The following is a 22,626-nucleotide window of genomic DNA, read 5'->3' as shown; positions in this document are numbered from 1 at the left end:
TGATTTACCTCCTCCGTGTTAATTCTGGGATGGATTGACGGGAGGCTTTTGCCACCATTAGTGGGTTATGCTCGTGTTGTTGGGTATCTATTTTATTATCCCACATTGCTTCATGATCTGAAGTGGATGAAATAAGCAGTTGTGGGTATCTATTTTATTATCCCACATTGCTTCATGATCTGAAGTGGATGAAATAAGCAGATAGATAGATAGCATGTGGTAGTTGTGGATCGAATTGTTTTGGGCTAAAAGAAAGGGGTTTCCATGTGAGTCCGCTCATTACGTGCGTGCACTTGTTACTTTTAAGTAGATTTATTGACAGGAGTTTATCAGAATTAGACCAATAATTGAGTAGCAAAATCGTCGCCTAATTTTCATACCTCTATAGAAAAATACCCTAGAATATGCTATAAGTTGGAATTCGAACCATGGAACCAAATTTAAAATATTAAAAAATTACAGGGATGAAAATGAAGGAACAGCAAGACTTTTAACCTCCCTAGTCCATCGTTATCGTCTTCCTAACCTAATTTGATCTACTTGAACAAAAGGGAAAGAAAAAAAATAATCAAATGAATCATTACAATTTGCATCTCCATGAAAACATACTACCTCATGAAAGATCTGAAACATAAGAACCTCGAATCAACCACATTACCAAAAAAGACAATTACTATCAATTTAAGTATCTTATAAATTATCCTACATTAAATGCCTCAAACACACAGAAATGCAAGACACAAATTCCCTCCAATCGCCTCACATGAGATGAGAAACTGAAGTTGAAGACAGTGAAATCTTTAAAATGGCAAACGTTAAATACCTAAAATATAAACCATAAATGCAAGAACAAGAGTTCTGGCCCTGGCAGATTATATTAAATCTTGTTGAAAGCAACGATATCACAACTTTGGATATACTCATTGTGGGGCTCCTGAGTCAGAGTCTCTTCAATGAGACTGTCAACTGAGACAAGATCATCAACAATAGTCATCATGATTTGCAGCTTCTTGATGCCATATCCCACAGCAACAAGCTTAGCTGTAAGCAAAGCCATAGGATCAATAGGGAGGGAGGGGGAGGGGGTGATGTGGAAGTAGTATTTGATAAGGATTATAATCAACCAAAAAAACAAAGAGCAATGATGTTTACATGCTCCCCATAAGAGGCCAGGCATCTCTACACTTCGAACAGCTTCCTCCAACTTCTTCATATCCGTCTCATCATCCCACGGCTTCACATCCAAGAGAACGGATGACTTTCCACCTAAACATGAAACAAAGTAGCTTGAGATTTCAGTGAACATTTAATAAGAAACACTAAAGAAGGAATCGGAATGGAAAATGTAAGAATCCGAAAGGTGAAGGAAAGGCTTACTTTCTTTCTTCTTGGAAGAGGCTTTAACAGCCACCTCACGCTCCTCTGCTGCTTTCTTGTCTTCCTCTGTCTCATCGCCAAAGAGATCTAGATCATCATCATCGCCGTCTGCAGCCTCCTGAAATACAGAAGATCAACTAAATACAAAAATACGATCATATTCATGAAGGTGATAGAAGAAATGTATAGCTCCAAATAACTTGAAACAATATGCTCCAACAACATGTTTCCAATGTAATTTTTAATAGTGAACTGGGATAACCAGTTCCAAAGGCAGCAGATATAGAAAATTGATCAACACAATTTACTTGCACTAGATGGATTTTTGCAAGAATTTTTGTTCAGGAAATAGCAGACATAGAAATTTGATCAACACAATTTACTTGCACTAGATGGATTTTTGCAAGAATTTTTGTTCAGGAAATAGCAGACAGAGAAATTTGATCAACACAATTTACTTGCACTAGATGGATTTTTGCAAGTATTTTTTGTTAAAGAAATAAAGCAATAGAAAACATGCAGGTAGGGGAAGGTCTAATGAATCAACATATCAACAGAGCTTACAAAGAATATGAGAGAAAGAAAATTATAAGATAATTGAAAGAATAGGGAACAATTGTTAAGAACATGCCCATAGAGCATTGCAATCCATACATGACAGATAAAAAACTACTACTATAAAAAAAAATGTGTCTTAATAAGAAAACCTGGAAAACATAGTATCTAAACTTATTTTGGACCAGTCACTCTAATTAGATTAAAAAAAGCACTACTAGCTAGCTCAGTTTGTTAAATTAATTGCTAGTGCTAAATGAAGCAAGAAAATGGTTGAAATAAGTAAATTCCATAATGATCTAGGGTAGTTGCCCTGCTTGAAGACGGGACTAGAAGTAGCATACCTTTGAGACATCAGCAGAAGGTGCAGCAGCTGAGACTGCAGCTTGACTTCCAATTTTAACTCCAAGAGCTTCACCCGGAAATCTGGAAACAAATACATGATGGTCATTAGAACACTGCTAAAAGGAGCATAAGGTGAAAATAATAGAAAAAACTAGATAAACTGAACATTCAACAAAGATAGAGAGAGCACAATTCTTCTGTATGATACAGCTAAAGTTGCCTAATATCCAGTAAGTCGATGATAGACTGAGGTTGCCACCTTCGTTGACTTCATTGATCATAACTTTATTACAAATGCTACTCATGCCAAAAATTACCCTCAAATCTATAGAAGGTCTTTATGAATCTCATTTATCCCCTCGAGCTTATAGACAAGATCAAGCATTTTCCCATTCTAATTTAGAACTTGTAAGTCTATTAAATATACAAACCATTCAGATAGACAAGTTTAACTAATTATACAAAATACAATATTTGTGAAATTATAAGGCAATAACGGAGATCAATACAGTAAATACAGATTAACTATTTTATGGCTTCCTGAATTGGGGCAAGACCAGTTACCAATTAAAGCATTACTTTAAAACAAAAAAAAAAAATGTTTACAAAAGCAAGGAATAGGGACTAACATAGACAAAAAGAAATTTAAAATGAAAAATAGTTGACTGAAACTCAAATAAACTAGATGAGTACATACCTCGTACAAATCTCAATCAAATTGAACTATAACAAACAGATCTTTAACAAAACATACATAGTGCAAAATCAAGACAAATTTGATAAACCAAAACTTACATGTTGAAAAAAATAATAATAACATCTCAAACTTCAAATTTATAGTGGAAAGAAAATGAAAATGAGGAAACGAAAAAGTTCAAGTCAACAACTGATCACAATCCCGGGCACGAAGGCTCCGATCAAACAAACCTTGGTGAAAGAACCACAGAAACGCTAGAATACCAGCGGCTGACATTGGGAAACCCATCTCCAGGCTTCGCGACGGCAGCAAACACTTTAACATCATCTTTGCTGATTTGATCCCTGAATTAACAGCAACACAGAAGTAAAAAAAATAAAAAATCAATTCTTTTTTCGTTCCTGTATCTACAAATGGAGAACGCGATTACTATAGGTGCCAAAGAAAATAATCATAGAACTGAATTAGTGATTGGGAATTCACCCAGAGATAAATGTTTTCCCAGAGAGGAATTCCTCGAGAGTTGTGAGACCGGTTTCGGTGTGCAGATCTGTGAAGGAGATCGCCATCTCAACAGCACTGGCACTAGAGCAGCCGCACCGAAACCCTAACGACGAAAGAGACAGAACCCGAGTAGCCGAATGTAATTTATAGGACAATTTCTAGACAGAGAATTTACACATCCTAAACCCTATTTGCTACCTGGTTTCTTATTGGTAGTATTGTGGGACCCAGACATGTTACAGCATCTGTCAGCGTTAATTCGTCCCATATTCTTAATTTTTCTCAATATTTTCTCCAACCTGAAAGCACCAGAATCGGAGTATCCGACCCATAAACGGACCGCCAAAATGGCCAGGCTGCCTGTGTTTTGATCCGACCTAGAGGCAAACCCGCTTCCTTACCTCGCCATTAACGAACACGTTGCTTCCGTGACGATGTCTAGTCTCTGGATCGTCGTTTCGTCACCATCGTCGCCGACGAGCTTCGCCGCTCTCGTTCCCTCCTCTACTCGTAGAACTTGTATCCAATACAAACCCCATGGCGGCGATCTATAGCCTCTTCATATCAACAAATCGGGCGTTCTCATCTTCTACAAGGTCGGTGGGTGGGAGCCCTGGATCCACGAGGATCCGCCCTTCTCTTTGACTTAAAGGATACGTTCGTTCCTCTTGAAAATGAACTATTTGTTGGTTCGCTTCTGTCGATAGGATTACGGATCGGCGGGGCGTATGGACACGAATGATAGCCTCCGGCTGGCGAGCTTGTGGCACTCGATGCACGCCATCTCGCAGCAGCTTTCGCCCACCACCGGTTGCGCCGGCATTGACCTTCTGCAAGCCGACACATTTGACCTACACTGCTTTCAGTCCCTCACTGGTACTATCACTCGCCATATCTGTCAAATTTGCCTTCTAAATATGCCAGCCTTTTTAATTTTTTTGTTCATCTCTTGTTGCATTTGACCTTCATCTCTAGAAAACTTTTGTGACGGTGTACGCTGTTTGTGCTGTCCTTATGGAATTTGTACATGCATCTTAATATTGGTATAAATGTTGCTCTATTGAAACTTCAATGTGTTTGTTGGTAATGACATAATTTATATCTTCAAACACTATAGGGAAAGTCCGCCTATTATTGAGGTTCTATGATATAACAATCATGGTGATTGCGTAGAGAACAAACCACAAGATCAGAAGTTGGGCGCAAAAACATTCCTTAAATCTGTTCTTATGGGGTAATGATGATGGCATCTTGAGTCTTTTTATCATGCTGTATCAAGGAAATATCAAAGAGAATCATCTAGATAGTTTGATCTGTGAATGGATAGATGATTGTCGCACATGCCCTGAATGAACAGATGATTATCTTAGGAACCCTTTAAAAATGATTTAATTTCTCAACTAATAATTATAGCACATAAACCAAAAATTGTGTTTCCGTGACAGTGTTGTCTTTAGAAACTACATTAGCATGAGATAATGCCCTAACTATATAGTGTTTGCTACATGGATATGCTCTTTTAGTTTTGCTGAGGTTGATCAAATAGTGGTTCAACTTTGTGCTTGTAAGTCTATGGTGCTTCACAACAACGTTTTCTCAGATCTTGCCCAGCCTTTTCTCATACAACTGATCATAATTAATTCACTTTCTTGATTCATTATATTTTTTTTTCTATTTCAGATGTTTCCTAACTACCTTTAATAACTTCCCCCTAATTCTCTGTTCACTCTAAAATATGACTATATTTTGAGTAATTTCAAGAGATGGCGAAATGGGAAAAAACATCGTAAGATGATACAAACATGGCATGTATGGATCCTATAGTAGGATAATTTGAATTGGATAAGTTCAAGTCAGGAGGGACAGAGCAAGATCTAAGAAAACTCTATGCAACCTAATTAACATTTACTTAAGTATTTGGATCTATCTGACTAGCTACATGTTTTTGGCATAGAGCCGAATGGCATATAAATCCCATATAGGCCAACTATAACTCATGGATAATCATTATATTATCCCATTGTGCTTAGAGTCACAGCTAAATTGTCATTGATTTGAGCATTATAGGCACTGTTGTGGTAAGAATAGATGTATCTTAACTCTTAACCTCTTCATATTTGCAGTGATAGCTTTTTCAATTTCTCATACATGAACAACTGACTTTTGGCTCCAGATTACTTTATTTAGACACTATTACAGAGTACAATGTCCACAATATTATGGAATGTGTTGGAAATTGTGTGGTATATGTGCAGATAGTAAAATTGTCAAATTCTTGGTCAAGAAGTTGACACCAACATGTTAAGTTCAATTACAAGAAGGAATAGTGAAAAATGAGAACTATTCAGATGCACATACAGTGATTTGATTTGAATATGTTGAAAACTCCGAAGACTTGAAGAATGTAATGGAAGGGAGTTTGGGTTAGTGGATTATGATTCACCACACAGCATAAGTTGTCCATATACGTTGTAGATCAGTGGCAATCCATGCTATGGATGCTAGGAGAGTATAGCATGATGGAGATTACATAAAGATCTTGTGCAAGTTCATTGACCTGATTTTTTGATTCCACTATTTCCTTGAATTATTGTTGCAGCAACCAAAGGGTAGTAGGTTCAGCATCTGAAATATTACGAATGCACCTCCGATGGTATCAGTTAATTAGGTCTACATAGGATAACAAAGGTAACTAAATTTCTCATTTATTGGAAGGTAGGTTTTCTGAAACTTGATATCTGAAACATAGTCTCTAACTAGGGAAGTGATGGAATACTTGAGTTGATTAACATGAAGTCTCTGCAAGGAATAGTTTTATGTGTCAGTAGTAGACTATTTTAAACTCTTGTTTGCTTTTGACATCACGAGATACCAAAGAAAAACGGCAGCGATAGGAGGAGAGGGGCTATGGATTGAAACAACAAGTTTGAAATAAAAGAGATAACGACTTAAAACTTATTGAGTCATAGACTCTTCTTATTGCAAACTTTAGAATTACAACTCTCTCCTAAGTAGAGCTCAAGGGAGGCTTGAATGCTCTGCAAAGGAATGCAGACGCTCCTTATATAGAGGAGAAAAGAAAACTCCAGGTGCACAAGGGGCCCCATCGTCAAGTTTCTCTTACTCATCGGATAAGAGCGAATCTTATGAGGTGTCCTAAACGATAACTAGAGATAAAGTGCTCTTATCTTTTCGTACGCACCTTTATCTTTACAGCACACAAAGTTAACTTTACAGCTTAGCTACTTTAGACGAACGGTGGTGGTGGTTTAGACAGGATGTAGTGGGTGGGTTCACCTCGTCCGCTAGACTTTAAAATTATTCATTCTTCTGACAGCATCACTGAGTAGGTTAGCCGCTAGCTCTAATTATTGGTCCACTTACGTTATAGCAGGATACCAGTCCAACCACTAGTTGTTCGACGTGCTTAACCTTTGGCATTCTCTGCATTTTATTGAGTGGTGTATTCGTAACTGTTGTAGGGCATTAGTGGCTCGTATGACTGCGTGATGTTGCAGTTGATGTAGCTGTTCACGGATTCGCTGATCTTCTTCGAGGGATATTGAGTATTGTATTTGTAATAGTTTTTGGTACTGTTCAGCCAATTGGAGAGGTTGCTGAGGACCACTGTCATCTCATTTGGGCTTCCAGGCTGGGCTTCATTTGAAGCTCCTGTAGTGCTGAGGGAACTAGCTCCAGGCCTCCAAGAATTTGCTCCGGCCATTCTGAAATAACAAGACAAGTTATTAGTCGAGAGAATGTGTCGGCTAATTGATTGGCTTTGCCTTCAATGTGTTCAAATTGTATTGGAATGTCGGTCCTTGTGATGTAATCGATGAAGGTGAGCCATCTCACTCTGGAGGGCTTATTGGTTGTTGTCTTCCCAAAGAAGCTAATAATCACCTGGCAATCTGTCCTGATAATTAGTTCATTCTTGTCCATATAGTAGATTTTGAGGGCTTCGAGTGTATTTATAACGGCGTGTATCTCCACGTCAATTGTTGATTTTATAGGGGAGTACTTGCCGCTACCATAGGCACATATTTTCTCAGAGGTTTTGGGGTCAAATTTGTATCTTTTCCATTTGCAGACGCTGCCCCATCCTTCGAGACATTCATCAACTTCAAGAACTATGAAGCAATCTTCTAGGGGTACGAGGTTTCTGACTGTTTCTTTGATCTTCTTTACTATTGACCAGTCTTGGAAATTCATTCTTCGATCTCCTGTTGGACAAGTCTTGGCATATAACGGACTCAACAGTCGCCCTAAGTTAGGAATGTAATTTTGAGCATAGTTGAGTATTTCTAACCAGGATCTCATGCCTTGCTTGGTTAAGAGATCTTCTTCCTTAAACTCAGTTATCTTGGTGATAATGTGGGGTTGAAGCTTGATTTTTTGGTTGCCCAGTACGGCACCAAGATACTCTATCTCCGAAACTGCTATCTTCAATTTTGTAGGACTGAGTACCAGTCCATTTTGTTGACAGATATTGAGCATAGTCCTCAGGTGCTTCCCATGCTCTTCCTGGCTTGAGAGAATACAAGGATGTCGTCAATATAGACGGCGATGAAATATTCTATCCCTCTGAAGCAGTTGTCCATTTTTTGTTGAAAAATGACAGGTGCATTCTTGAGGCCGAATAACATAACTAGTCATTCATATAATCCGTCGGGCACCCAAAATGCAGTCCATTCGATGGATTCAGGATGCATTGATACTTGGTGAAAACCACTTTTGAGGTCAAATTTTGAATAAATTGAACTTTTGCTGACCTTTTGTAGAATTGTATTAATGCAGGTAGGCTATATTGGTCTTTGTTGGTCAAATCATTGAGACGCTTATAGTTGAATACCATCATTTCTTTCCCTTTTACTTCTTTACCAGTGGCAGAATCTATAGTTGTACCGGAGTTAATGATAATAACAGTAGTTCTGTGTCAGCTTTTGCTTGGTCTGATGACTCCCAATTTTAATAGAGCCTGGACGTGTCTGGTAAACACCTCCTTCTGATTTGGCGTTAAGTGCTTCAAGGTTCTGTTTTCAATGATAAAGTCCGGATTTTTAATATCCTGATGACAAAGAATTTTATTTTTTGACCAGTGCTGAAGAGGATTTTCGCCAATGAAACCTTGCTCCCTCAACTCCTTTAATAGGGGGTCAAATTGTTCTAAAAATTACTGGGAAGATTTTCCAATTGAATAAGATATTATTTCCTTGATTTGTATATATTCATCTTCCTCCAGATCAAACTCCTCAATGGTCGCTACCGTATTTGCTAAGGGAATAGTATTGATCACAGTTAGATTTTTATAGAAAGTAACAGCATTACCTTCTATTCTTATCCCTCCATGCATAGCTCTTATAAAGTTACAGCCGATAATCATCTGTATCTTAACTCCTAATACCATTAGAAAGTTGTATGTATAGGGAATACGAAATTATTATCGCCAATAATCATTCTTCCTAGCCTCATCTTTAATCTGGCCGTCTGTTGGGAGTTTATCCTGTTGAAATGAACAATTAATGTATTCTCCTCTAGGGCTTCCTTAGGAACTGATTTCTGGTCAACACAACAGGTAGTTAGACCAGTATCTAGTATTGCTCTCAGTGAGAATTTTGGAATACCTGAAATATCAATCTCTACTTGCAAGTTGTATAACATGTTTTTGATAAGGCGAGGGCCTTGTTCTTCTTGTGCTGCAGTTATCCTCTCTGTTTTTTCATAATATAGCATATTGGCGGCTTCCAGCTGTTCTTCTTCTTCGAAAATCGCCTCTTTTCCTTTTTCAAGTGTGGCAAAATCTTTCTCCAACTCCCTTTCCAGCAAGAGTTGTTCATAGAGGTCTTTATAATAGGAGACTTCCTTTTGCAATCTTTCTATTTCTGAATCGCACCATGAAATGTACCTCTGTTGTTCCTGCAAAAGTTTATTAGGGAAAAAGGGTGTTGGGTGCAGGAGTTGCAAGTGCAACCAGTACCTTTTTGCCGAAGTAATAGGGTCCGCAGAGATTGTAATAGGTGATAAGGCATTTAGGGCAATGTATCCTGCCCTCTTTATTATCTCTCTTTTGCATCCGGTGCATTTTGTCGGTTGGAGAGGAAAAGTATCACCATTGGACTGCCATTCATGTTTTCATTGATATTGTTCGTCCGTTACCCTTATTTGGAGGTGATACCCTCCATCGACTTGTCCTTGCATAAATATACTGTTAGTTAGAGTGAGGGTTTGTATGGACCTTTGAAGATCTCCATTATCTTCCTCTCCCTCTGAGATGTTGAAAATTGCATCACTCCGGGCCTCGTCCTCTTGGACTGATAGTATATCACAGCCCTCTGGGATATCAAGCTGCTCAAACATTGCCACTCTTTTGGAGCTTCGCTTGTCATTAGGGCATTCTCTGGCGAAGTGCCCATCTTGGCCGCAGAGATAACATTTGCACTTTTTATTCTTGATCAAGTGCTTTCTTTTCTCTATCCTTACGTGGGTATCATGAGGTTTACTCTTGTATGTCTTGCTTTTTTGAATTCTGTATCATGAGGTTTACCGAAAACGCCAGATTGAAGAAATTCATCGTCGGACGATTTTTGGATTTCAAGATGATGGATTCCAAGAGCGTGACATCTCAAGTCCAAGACTTGCAACTGATACTGCATGATCTGGATGTCGAAACTATGAAGCTGAATGAGTCATTCAAAGTAGCCTCGGTAAATTGAGAAACTCCCTCTGTGGTGGAAAGATTTCAAAAATTATCTGAAGCACAAGCAAAAGGAGATGGGACTTGAAGACTTAATTCTATGGCTATGACTAGAGGAAGATAATCGAATATTATCCAACTCCAGAGGAACTAAGCGGGCAGTCGACGAGATGTCCAACCTGGCTAAGCCAAATGCAAAAAAGTCAAAGCAATCCAAAAAGAAGACTCAAGGCAAGAAATTCAAAGGCACATGCTTCGTCTATGGAAAGCCATGACACATGTCCAAAGATTGCAGGCGCCCGAAGAAACTAACCAAGAGTCAGAGGAATGTTGCGAACCATGTCGCAACTTATGACGACATGGAATTGGATCTCACTGCAGTCGTGTTTGAAGCCAACACGGTAATGGACAACCCTAAGCAGTGGTGGATTGATACTGGAGCAATACGTCATATCTGTTCCAATAAGGCGATGTTCTCCAAGTATACTCCGATAAGTGGAAGAAAGCTCTATATGGGCAATTCCACGACATCCCCGATTGTCGAACTCGGGAAAGTTGTTCTAAAAATGACGTCTGGGAAAGAGCTAACGCTCATTGATGTGCTCCATGTTCTCGACATCAAGAAGAACCTAGTTTCTGGATTATCACTTATTAATGTCGGTTTCAGACTAGTGTTTCAGTCAAACAACTTTGTACTTACGAAGAATGATGTCTTCATAGGTAAGAGGTACTTAGAACAAAGTTTGTTCAAAATTATTGTAATGATTGTACACCGTGATTTTGATGGTAATAAAATAAAAGCTTCTAGTTATGTTGTTGGGTGTTTTAATTTATGGCATGATTGACTTGGGCATGTCAATAATAATACTCTGAAATGTCTCGTCAAGTTAAATTTATTATCAAATGTCAATGTGGACGAAACACACAAATGTGAAGTGTGCGTGGAAACAAAAATGACGAGACTACCTTTTCATTCGATGGAAAGGTCAACGACTCCTCTAGAGTTAATACATAGTGATCCATGTGATTTAAAATTCGTGCAAACTAGAGGAGATAAAAAGTATTTTATTATTTTTATCGATAACTGCACGAGATTCTATTATGCCTTTCTTTTAAAAAGTAAAAACGAAACCTTAGATGTTTTCAGAACTTATAAAACAGAAGTTAAAAATTAACTTGATAAACGAATTAAAATAATTCGTAGCGATAGAGGTGGAAAATATGGTGCACCGTTTGATGAGTTTTGTTCCGAATCTAGCATTATCCATCATAAAACGACACCTTACTCGTCTTAATCGAATGATGTTGTTGAACGTAAAAATCGGACACTAAAGGAAATGATGAATGCATTGTTAATAAATTCAGGCTTACCCCAGAACTTGTGGGGGAACTTATATTATCGGCAAACCATATTCTTAACAAAATCTTTCATAAGAAAAATAATAAAACACTATATGAACTATGGAAGGGTCGCGAGTCATCGTACAAATACCTGAAAGTATGGGGGTGCTTAGAAAAGGTCGAAGTACTCAAGTCAAAGCATGTAAAGATCAGACCTAAAACGTTCGATGCGATATTTGTCAAATATGTTCATAACAATATGCATATCGTTTCATAGTTCACAAGTAAGACATTCCTGATACTCATGTGGGAACAATCATAGAATTTTGGAATGCGATATTTTTTGAAAACATATGCCTAAATAAGAAGGGAAACATTCAAATGATAACCACGGAAGTTCTAACGAAAATAACATTTCTGAACTTAGTTGTCATAAAAGGACTATTGACAATCAAAGTAAAGAGCCACGTCGGAGCAAACGAGCTAGAGTTGAGAAATCGTTCGGGCCAGACTTCATGACTTTTATGTCGGAAATGGACCCAAGAATATTAAGTGAAGCTCTCTCTAGTCTCGACATCCCATTGTAGAAAGAAGATGTAAATAATGAAATCGAGTCCATCATGAATAACCATATTTTAGAATTAGTGGGTGGTGTCGGCCTTTTTGCATGTCACGAGGCGCATCAAATTAATCAAGATTGTAAACTCACTAAAATTAAGACACGTGTCGTAGTAAGGAGTCTCAAGTCGTATTTTTCTCCAAGGATAACTAGTGAGTGTGTGAATACTCTAGATTCGATCCAAATTAAATTCTTACGTTGAATTATACCACTAATGCATCATTGATCCGAATGATTTAATCTCTATCTCTACAATTCACAATTCAGTACCATTACATTCAAAATCTCATCACAATTTCAATAACCGAGTCTAACATTTATCACATCACAATCAAGTTCCAACCTAAACTTAATCACCACATTTTCTATTCTCAATTACAATCAACAACCAATCTCAAAAGCTTAAACACAATAATATTGAACAGATGAAGCATCCAACTCATAATTGTAATCAACTTGAACAATCAATCTAAACCAACAAATCTTTAGTCTCAATCTCATTCAACAATGTTTAATAGAGGTATACAAGGAAAATCTCTAATGAAACATTCTCATTTAAACTTCATCACAATCACAACAAATCTGATGCATAGAACAAAGATCTGAATTAAAGACTTAAATCTAAAGGAATTGCAGAAAACATTACTGTAATTGTGAACTAAGTTAGTAGCTAAACATGGTTTGAATTGCAAACAATCAAAGAAACAAGTATCAAAATTGAAACAAAATCTGAATTGCAAAACTAGGTAATTAGATCATCAGATCTGAGCAAGATCAAACATAATTCAAAGACAAAAAAAAACAAGGAAAACAAAAACCTAAACATTCCACAACCAAACCCAAGCTCCACATCCTTCATCTCTGCCATGGCACAGATCTGCCTCAGGGAACGCCCTTATGGCAATCACCAGCAATCCACTAAATCACCAGCAACCGGAGCGCGAGGTGGAAGTGAAGATTGATCGATCTCTGAGAACCGGAGAACGCCCCTAAATCCCCAGAGAGAATGGCAGAAACTCAGATCGGAGAACGCCCCTAAATCTTCGCCTGGATGAAGCTCGTGGACACAAGACAACGATCGGAGAACGCCCCTGCATCGCTGCTCTATGCTTCGATTGCTGGTTGCCGGATCATAGAAAGCTCGCCGGCGACGAAGAGATTGAATCTTGGCTTTGGAAGTCTGGAATGGGAGGTTGCGGCGTCGCGGAGAAGAAGGATGAACAGTGGCCAGAATCGCGAGATCGCCGAGCTCGATGCACTGTAGCTTCTCACGAAGCTTTTAAACCTCCTCAAACTGATCGGACGGCTAAGAATGATCAAGACTCAATCAACGGTGAAAATAGCCCAAAATCTGATCCAACAGTACTGATCTTCCTCTATGGTCCAGATCTACTCCTTATTAGGTTGGATGAGTCGGATCTTCAACGGATGGCCCAGATCTGCTTGATCTTCAATGGATGGTCCAAAACACTCCAAGACTTGATCGCTTCGTTTAGCCCTAGATTTGAGCCCAAATGTGGTCCAATCTAATCGGGTCCATGACCCTTTTGATGCCTACAAAATAAGAATCAAATATTAGCACAAAATACCATGAAAATAAGTTAATTTGTAATTAAGTCCAAAATCAAATGCAATTACAAAATGTAATGTATATGTGAGTTTAAGTTATGAATAGACCATCAAAAATATGCATTATGAATCAAAATAATATAGTTAAATCATGGTTATCAGTGGGTCTTCCTTCTGGTACTGAACCATTAAGTTGTAAGTGGATACTAAAACACAAGTATAAAGTTGATGGATCAATTGACAAGTATAAGGTCAGACTTGTAGCCAAAGGATACAAGCAAAAGGAAGGTCTTGATTACTTCAATACCTACTCACCGATGACAAGGATTACGTCCATACGAGTGTTGATAGTCATCGTAATACTGTTTAATCTTTAAATACACCAAATGGATGTTAAGACTGCGTTCTTAAATTGTGAGTTGAAAGAAGAAATCTATATGGAGCAACCCGAGGGGTTGTACAGACTTAAACAAGCGCCTAAACAATGGTACGAAAAATTTGACAAAACAATACTGTTAAACGAATTCAAAATAAATGAATGTGGCAAATGCATTTATGTCAAACATATAACTGAAGGTCATGTAATCGTTTGTCTATATGTAGACGACATGTTTATAATGGGTAGTAATCATAAGGTAATTATGAATACAAAGAAAATGTTGACCAAGAATTTCGATATGAAAGATATGAGTCTAGCAGATGTTATATTGGGAATTAAAATTCTCAGGACATCCGATGAGATAGTTTTGACACAATCTCATTATGTAGAGTCAATGTTGAAAAGTTTCAATGTGTACGATCTCTCTACAGGAAAAACGTCTATGGATCTAAGTCAACACTTATCGAAAAATCATGGTGAGCCCATATCGCAATTGGAATATTCTCGGTTAATAGGCAGCTTGATGTATCTCGCAAACTACACGTTCAGATATTGCTTGTGTGGTAAACAAGTTGAGTCATTTTCGAGTAATCCAAACGACACCTATTGGAAAACACTGATACGAGTTCTTAGATATTTGAAATATACTATAAACTACGGATTACATTACGGAGTGTATCCCGCTGTCTTAAATGGATATTGTGATGCTAATTGGATATCAGATACAAAAGATTCTAAATTCACTAGTGGGTATGTATTCACAATCGGTGGAGGAGCGGTATTTTAGAAATCCACAAAACAGACATGCATTGCAGTCAACTATGGAATCCGAGTTTATAGTGCTAGACAAAGCAGCAGAAGAAGCTGAATGGTTGAGGAATTTCTTAGAAGATATTCCGAGTTGGACGAAACCTGTGCTCGCCGTACTTATATACTGTCATAGTCAATCAACAATTGGAAGTGCACATAGTAGTATGTATAATGGTAAGTCACGACATATACGTCGTAGACACAATACCATTAGAGAGTTGATCTCGAACGGAGTGATTGTAATCAACTATGTCAAGTCAAAAGATAATTTGACAGACCCTCTTACGAAGGGGCTAAGTCGAGATCAAATATACTACTCATCGAGAGAAATGAGATTAAAAATCTACAACTAAAATGACTGTAGCGGTAACCCAATCTTGTTGACTGGAGATCCCAAGATCTTGGTTCAATGGCACAACGAAGTTACAAAAGTTGTGTTACAGCACACGAGTTATATTATCTCTATCCCAATGTTAGGATGAACTTGTGCTATCATACCACATGTAGTGAGGTTAAGCGTATGTTTTTAATGATTTTTATACCTTCATAAGGTGGAGTATGGTAGGAAACTCTTGATAGAAGTGTCACATTTGTGAGTGTGAAGATAGGCTGCTTCAATGAAATACTCATGAATCCAAGATAATGTCCATGGTCAAAACAGAACCAACCATGATAACCAAAAGTATGTGAGATAAGTCTCTATGTGGGTGTTATTATCTGAGTATACACAAACAGCTGAGCAGTTTAAGACATCACGTTCACTATGCAGCCTAGTATGCTCGATAGCATTCCACTACGGAAGGTTCAAAATCACAAGCTACCTCTCCCGATGCATTGACTTATCAATTGGATCTTGTGTCAGCATGCATACATGCATTAATTTTCATTCATGTGGGAGATTGTTGGATATTGGATCTTAAAACGACCAATACGGTTTTGTAAGAAAAAATCGATGTACCATCAATCGATGAAAGTCAGATTTGACTTCTAAATCGAAATCTACGTTTCGCGTAGATGAATCTAAACTATTAATTTGCTCAAAATCGATTACGGGTGAATGAGAACTTAATTATTTAAAGTTAAGCTCAAAATAGCGTTAAGGAAGTAGATGGGGAATAGTCCTACATCTAAAAATTCCAAGAGTGATTGCTTCCTTATAAGTACTGTTGTGTTAATAGAGTTAATACAAAAAAACACAAGTGCTCTCTTCCCATGGGCGAGTTGCCCGTCACGCGTACGTGCGCAATGGGCATTTTGTTGGCGCACTTTGTACTTTGCATCATCGCGATGAGCTTAAATTATGCTCTAGGTAATGATGACATGGCACTCGGATGACATATCATGTGCCTATGTCCAAAAGGTACCTCACCTCTTCTTTATAAATAGACATCGGTCTCGAAATTTGAAGTGTTGCTATTTCGAGATAACGTCGTTGTATCTTGAGAAATGAATTGTTGCTATCCGTAAGCAGCTGTAGTGAAGCAATATCGTTTTACGGAGATAGTATTGAACACTAGCCTCAATGATATCCAATATCAATTTGCATCCTCCTGGCGATAGTCTCCGACAGTGCCGACAGTTCTAAAGTGACTACAAGCACGAGCTCCTTAAAGATCTAACATTAATTTCGTTAGTTAATTAATTAATTATTCACTGGATTTGTTTTGTAAATTAATGGAAGGTTAATTAACTAAGTCCGCATGGAGTTTATGTTGTAGCTCGCTAATCATGATACATTACGGTGCTGTAATTTCTGTTTTAGGATCAACAATCATATAAAATACATTTTGTTATTAATAATATATAATTTGATTCGTTCAATTTAAACTAGAAAAAAATTATCACATTTATATAAAAAATAATTTTAAAATTTATTAATAATTTTCACAGATATATTAATCAGGACATAGAATTGAAGATATATTATTATATTTTTTTCTTACTAATTAATTAGTGATCTAAAGTTGTGTTTGAGATTTAATTGTGTATATTATTAGAAAATTTTCTTATTAATAACTTATTTAGAATTTTTCATATTAATTAATTAAAAATTTTAATCCCGGACATTAAAATTGACAATATTACTTTTATAAATACTTTGATAAAAAAAATATATACTTTGTTTTTTCAGTTTTTTTTATTAAAATCTTTGATGAAGATGCTATTTCCAGCCTTCCGATCCAGATAAATCTGATCCTGGCTGTTAATAAAGGACAGAATGTTAAGGACAGAATTAGTTCCGTTTTGATCTAACGGGTGAGATGGGGCTCCTCCCTCCCTACAGTTACCGTTCGTTCCGTGCCTATTTATAGCGTCGTCTCGAGGCGATGCGGGGGTGTTTCCTCGCTTGCCACCGCTAAGTCGGTTCGCTTAGCTTAATTAATCAGCCAGACAAGCAGCAGCCATGGAAGAGGATTCGTCCCGAACCCTAACCCCAATCCTTCCTTCCCTACCGCCGGACCATGTCGCCCCGCTGCACGCCCCAACCGTCGTCGCCATCGCTGCCCTACCCCCGCCGCCTGCCATCGCGCCCATCCCTGTCCCACGCGCCACCCGGGCCCCGTCTGTCGGATCCGACTCCGACCGTGAGGGCTCGCTCTCCCGGCCCTCGGCCGACGACTACGAGGTCTCTGAGGAGAGCCGCCTCGCCAGGGAGCGGCAGGAAAAGCTCGTCCAGGAGCTCCTCATGAAACGCCGCGCTTATGCCATGGCCGTCCCCACCAATGACGCCGCTGTCCGCGCCCGTCTCCGCCGACTCGGGGAGCCCATCACTCTCTTCGGTGAGCGCGAGATGGAGCGCCGGGATCGACTCCGTTCCATCATGGTCCGGCTCGACTTGGAGGGCCAACTCGATCGCCTCCTGAAGGTCCACGAAGATGAGCAGGCTGCGGCAGCGGCTGCCGGTGCCCCTGCTGAGGAAGAGGGTCCACAGCAGTACCCCTTTTACACGGAGGGACCGAATGAGCTTCTTGAAGCCAGGGTAGATATTGCCAAGTTCTCAGTCGCCAGGGCGAAGGCAAGAATCGCGAGGGCGAGGAGGAGGAGGGACGACCCTGACGAGGACGAAGAGGTTGAGGCTGAGTATGCAGTGGATCAAGCAGGTGGCTTCGTCCTTGAATGTAGTGAGATTGGGGATGACCGTCCGCTCTCTGGGTGTTCCTTCTCTCATGATTGCACGATGCTCGCCACAAGGTACAACCTTCTTACTTAGCTGGTTTAGGGATTTATCTTTAGAAAATACATATCTTGGAAAAGAAAAGAAATTGATTGCATTGGGTTTCTCTGCCGGACGTATTAGTTCAAAAGTCAGAAGGCAATACGTTGTGTTTGCAATCCATTTTTGTGATGATTCAACTAGTAATTATATTTACTCCTTTCCCTGTGTTGAGTAGCTGAAAGGAGATTACCTTTATTTCATTCATCCTTTCTGGGGAAATGAGAATGGATGGACTATAGATCTTCCTGTGGAGCCCTACCTAACAGTCAGGAAAAGGTTGGCTCCAACAATTTCCGCTGTTATCTTGTTTCATTCTGTCAGTTTCTTTATCGTATGCTAACACACTAAGGTAGTTAGGTCTTCCTTCCTTCTGTCCGGCCAACTTAAGCCAGAATTCTCAACTTTACAATTCAGCCTGAACTGAAGTTCTTCCTATCAAGTAGCCCATGCTTGACTATCACAAGCGTTTGTTATTAAATGATATTGGCCGTTGTAGCAGCATTTCCACAAACATTCATCGAGTTTGTAGATTGATTATATGTTTGTCATATATGGTCTTGGCTGGCAAGCATAGTTTGTAGAATCGCGATCCTACGTAGAATCGATTTATGGTCAGGATCGGATCGGTCAGGATCGAATCGTAGAATCGTATGATCCTACCAAAAACCCTTAAAATCTTATCATATATGATTAATAATTAGAAAAAATACCTAAAAAATTTATTTACATATAAATAAATAACTAAGTTTGTATATATATGCAATCATTTACACTCAACACCTCAAATTACATTACTACATGTACAAATTTAAATTAACTTGTAATTTAACTATCATTCTCGCATAGTAATAATATTTATATTTTCATATCATAAAATGAAAGAATATAAAATTTCTATTAACACAATAATAATAACACATTTAATGTCAAAAATATTTCCTTGGTTTATAAGATAATTCAATTTAAAGGCTAACAAAGCACCTAACGTATATAACAAAAGCTATTGAATCCTTTGATTCAAATATGAACGCCAGAAATAATCTTTTAAAGATTGGTTGATGTCACACAATACTAGACAATAGACATCCAAAAACTCATTATTTTGGGGAAAAGAAATGACAGAATATTATTGATAAAAAACTAACTAAAAAATAATTAAACATATATTTAAATAATTTAAAACCCTAATAAGATGAAAAAAATAATTAAAATAAAATAAAATCTTCTAGACATCCGAAAAGGATTTAAATGATATTTCTTGAGTTTGAAATAGGGTGGTTAAGGATAAACTTTGAAATTTATTAAAGATCTCTCAACGAGTTTTGATTTGATATATTATAGGCCTCGTGGTTCAATCCGAGTCAAAAGTTATGACCTCTCAAAGCTTCCACCGATCCTGCTCCGATCCTACCGATTCTGTTCCGATCCTACTGATCCTGTTGTGATTCTACTGCAAAAAGCGATTCTGCACGATCCTGGATCGATTTTAGGTTTCCGGATCGTAGAATCGTACGATTCTACGATCCGGATCGCGATTTTGCAAACTATGCTGGCAAGCATAGCATGTGTCTCAAATTTCAGCATTAATGTTTACCTAGATTTGCTTTTGATTGTGAGTTTTACTTACTGCTTCATTTCCCTTTGCTCAGCTCATTTAGTGGAGTTGCCAAAATATGGAGTATGCCTCAAGTAACAAAGGTTTCAACTTTAAAGGGTCACACTGAGCGTTTAACTGACGTGACATTCTCTCCCACGGAAGATAATCTGGTAGCAACTGCATCCGCTGATAAGACTGCAAAACTATGGAAGAGTGATGGGTCTCTTTTAAAGTCATTTAATGGACACCTAGATCGTCTTGGACGTGTTGCATTCCATCCATCAGGTAAGTACATAGGTACTGCTAGTTTTGACAAGACATGGAGACTCTGGGATGTCAATACTGGGACAGAATTACTACTTCAAGAGGGTCATAGTCGAAGTGTGTATGGGGTTTGTTTCCATCCTGATGGATCTTTAGCAGCATCTTGTGGCCTTGATGCACTTGCTCGTGTATGGGATCTTCGTACTGGGAGAAGCATTCTTGCATTTGAAGGCCATGTTAAGTCAGTAAGTAAAAATATGTTTCTTTTGGTTCGCCTCTCATCTTTAATGGTTCAATACTGGGTTTAGATTCATGACATCTTCATTTGTAGTTTTGAAAACTTCAGAATTGTCTAATATGTTGGTTTATTTTTGTAGGTCCTTGGACTTAGCTTTTCTCCAAATGGTTATCGCTTAGCCACTGGTAGTGAGGATAACACTTGCCGCATATGGGACCTGAGAAAAAGAAAGTGTGTATATACTATACCAGCTCATTCGCATCTTATTTCACAAGTAAAATTTGAACAACAGGATGGGTACTTTCTGGCTACTGCTTCATATGATACCAAAGCAATGGTATGCATAAATAATGTGTGCAAACTCTGTTTCACTTATTTGTATGTCTGATTTGAAATTCTTGTTTGGTATTAGGTTTGGTCAGCTCAAGATTTCAAGCCTATTAAAACTTTATCTGGTCATGAAGCCAAGGTTACGAGTTTGGATATCACCAGTGGTAAGTTACAATGTCTTATTACAAGGTTTGATGTTTGGTATATTGAATGTACTACTTAAACCAATTCTTATGTAGGTATATTGTTGCATTATAAATTGACATACCTGTAGATGAAGTCTAGTAATAATTTTTTTGCCTATATAATTCTTATATTTACAACAAACAATTAGCCTAGTGTATGTATAACTGGTTCTATCTGATCTTCACAAATGCATCATATAATCAAATCATTCGCATGGCTTAGTTTCACTTGTTGCTATACTTTCACCTTTGATGTGTAGAGAATTTTGTTTTTTGTAACTCAGTTCCAGGTACGTCTACTGCAGTGAAAGGTTTTTTATTTATTTTAAATGCATCCTAGTCTTAGTTTGCTAGTATAGGTGCTAGGTGCCAACTATGAAGAGTTATAGTGTAGTATTTTGCTGATGCCAATTTTTTTATATGTAACTCAGTCGGTCTTGCTCTGCCGTGCATCTTTGCATAAGTTAATCATTAACCGTTCAATATGTTACTCTACATCATCCTAGGTGATTACTATCAATAATATTTATCAATTGCTTACTACGGAATCTATATATTTATGCCTTCTTTGCAAATACAGCAGCATGATACAAGTCATTACGTTTTGTTACATGAAACATTGCCATAAAGTACCTCCATCACTTGACAAGGTTACTCGGATGTTTGTCTTCAAACATGAAATTGACAAATTTGAGTCCAAGGAGTATACAAAGTTTAGATGCATGCACTCGTCAATAAATTTTAGTTCTGCCAGATTACTCAGGTGCCCTTGGTATAAATAGAGATCTCTCTGCCCATCTATATGGGCATAGTAGTTCATCAGTTTCTTCTTTTTTTGTTACTCTTGCTGATATATCACTTTTCCAAATCGACAACTTTGTTTTTCCATGCCTACTTTTTTGTCATATTATATAACAATTGTTGATTTTTCTTGTTACTCAGATGGGCAACAGATAGCAACTGTATCGCATGATCGCACTATCAAAATTTGGTCCAGCAGAAGCAACGAAAAGAAGAATGATATGGACATGGATTGAATTTTGTATCTGGTTTTGTCATCTGATCAGTTTTTTCCTCGTCTTATTGAAGCTATCAACTTTAGGTAAAACTTACCACTTTGGTCTTTAAACTCTTATGGTAATACGACGGAACCCCAAGTGTAAGAACCCAAGGCACAAGTTTATGTGAGCTTATTCAGCTGTGAAAAGCTCTTAAACTGTCTTTTAGATTTTCTGGCCAAACTGTTGCTGTTGTTGTAGTTCAGGAAGCTCAGCTTTAGATTTATCCACTCATTTGATATAGCTCATCATGTATGTCATCATCACTTTTTTGCCTTGTGGCAATCAACTTGTAATCTATGTGATAGTTTTGAGTTCATACTCCAGAATAATTAGCGTAAAAATTTTGTAAGTTTGGATATGATGCACCAACAAGACATGAATACATCTATCTAAAATTCAACATATAATTTCTGCTTGATTTGCATAAATAACCTATAAAGTTTCGTTTCAACGGACTGATTCGTTGTACAATCTGATAGGATCTCTTCCACAAAATATTTTACCGAGTTAGTAGGGAATATATATTAAGATATCATAAGCATTTTGATAGTAGAGATGATAAGGTTCCTATTAATATTCTCTCTAAACTCTAAAGTAATCAACGGGTTCCAATGAAGGTGAAAATGCTCTTTTGTAAAAGCTTCGCGTTTTCTTGTTCTTATACATGCCGACATATAATCTTTACCTTTGATAATCTAACTTTTAATCTTAATGAACTTTACATACGTCAAGTTCTGTTCCTTTAAAGCAGAGATATCGCACAGAAATAAAACAAAAGTAATTTTTTCCCCACTTCTTTATGTTCTTTCAAGTAAATAAGAGAAAAATAATGATTTTGTTTCAT

At 37.8% G+C, this 22,626-nt stretch overlaps 2 protein-coding genes and 1 pseudogene across 2 annotated transcripts; 2 read left to right on the top strand and 1 right to left on the bottom strand.

Annotated features, from left to right (window-relative positions):
• Positions 1-654: 654 nt before the first annotated feature.
• On the bottom strand, positions 655-3,617 carry LOC122051017 (elongation factor 1-beta-like). The gene is made up of 6 exons (XM_042611923.1): positions 3,458-3,617; positions 3,205-3,318; positions 2,277-2,358; positions 1,378-1,495; positions 1,153-1,266; positions 655-1,041 (listed from the first exon to the last, which is right to left on the bottom strand). The coding sequence occupies exons 1-6, from the start codon at positions 3,541-3,543 to the stop codon at positions 878-880; spliced, it is 678 nt and encodes a 225-aa protein (XP_042467857.1). The 5' UTR covers positions 3,544-3,617; the 3' UTR covers positions 655-877.
• Positions 3,618-3,752: 135 nt separating this feature from the next.
• Positions 3,753-4,486, top strand: LOC122040536 (annotated as a pseudogene).
• Positions 4,487-17,219: 12,733 nt separating this feature from the next.
• LOC122051009 (U4/U6 small nuclear ribonucleoprotein PRP4-like protein) lies at positions 17,220-22,131 on the top strand. The gene is made up of 5 exons (XM_042611912.1): positions 17,220-18,082; positions 19,757-20,213; positions 20,346-20,543; positions 20,619-20,700; positions 21,664-22,131. The coding sequence occupies exons 1-5, from the start codon at positions 17,295-17,297 to the stop codon at positions 21,756-21,758; spliced, it is 1,620 nt and encodes a 539-aa protein (XP_042467846.1). The 5' UTR covers positions 17,220-17,294; the 3' UTR covers positions 21,759-22,131.
• Positions 22,132-22,626: the final 495 nt, after the last annotated feature.

The sequence above is a fragment of the Zingiber officinale genome, chromosome 1B (assembly GCF_018446385.1).
Source record: "Zingiber officinale cultivar Zhangliang chromosome 1B, Zo_v1.1, whole genome shotgun sequence".
NCBI classification, from domain to species: domain Eukaryota; kingdom Viridiplantae; phylum Streptophyta; class Magnoliopsida; order Zingiberales; family Zingiberaceae; genus Zingiber; species Zingiber officinale.
Note: the sequence above shows the minus strand (reverse complement) of the source record. Positions and strands in the feature narration are given on the sequence as shown.

What these genes read in the sequence shown, in the direction of transcription:
- LOC122051017 (XM_042611923.1), bottom strand. Translation starts at nt 3,543, where the DNA reads ATGGCGATCTCCTTCACAGATCTGCACACCGAAACCGGTCTCACAACT. An exon ending in TCTGTGGTTCTTTCACCAAG is followed by an intron (nt 2,359 to 3,204) that starts GTTTGTTTGATC and finishes ATTTGTTTCCAG; the next exon opens with ATTTCCGGGTGAAGCTCTTG. An exon ending in CTCTTCCAAGAAGAAAGAAA is followed by an intron (nt 1,267 to 1,377) that starts GTAAGCCTTTCC and finishes TTTCATGTTTAG; the next exon opens with GTGGAAAGTCATCCGTTCTC.
- LOC122051009 (XM_042611912.1), top strand. Translation starts at nt 17,295, where the DNA reads ATGGAAGAGGATTCGTCCCGAACCCTAACCCCAATCCTTCCTTCCCTA. An exon ending in TTGAAGGCCATGTTAAGTCA is followed by an intron (nt 20,214 to 20,345) that starts GTAAGTAAAAAT and finishes TTATTTTTGTAG; the next exon opens with GTCCTTGGACTTAGCTTTTC. An exon ending in GAGTTTGGATATCACCAGTG is followed by an intron (nt 20,701 to 21,663) that starts GTAAGTTACAAT and finishes CTTGTTACTCAG; the next exon opens with ATGGGCAACAGATAGCAACT.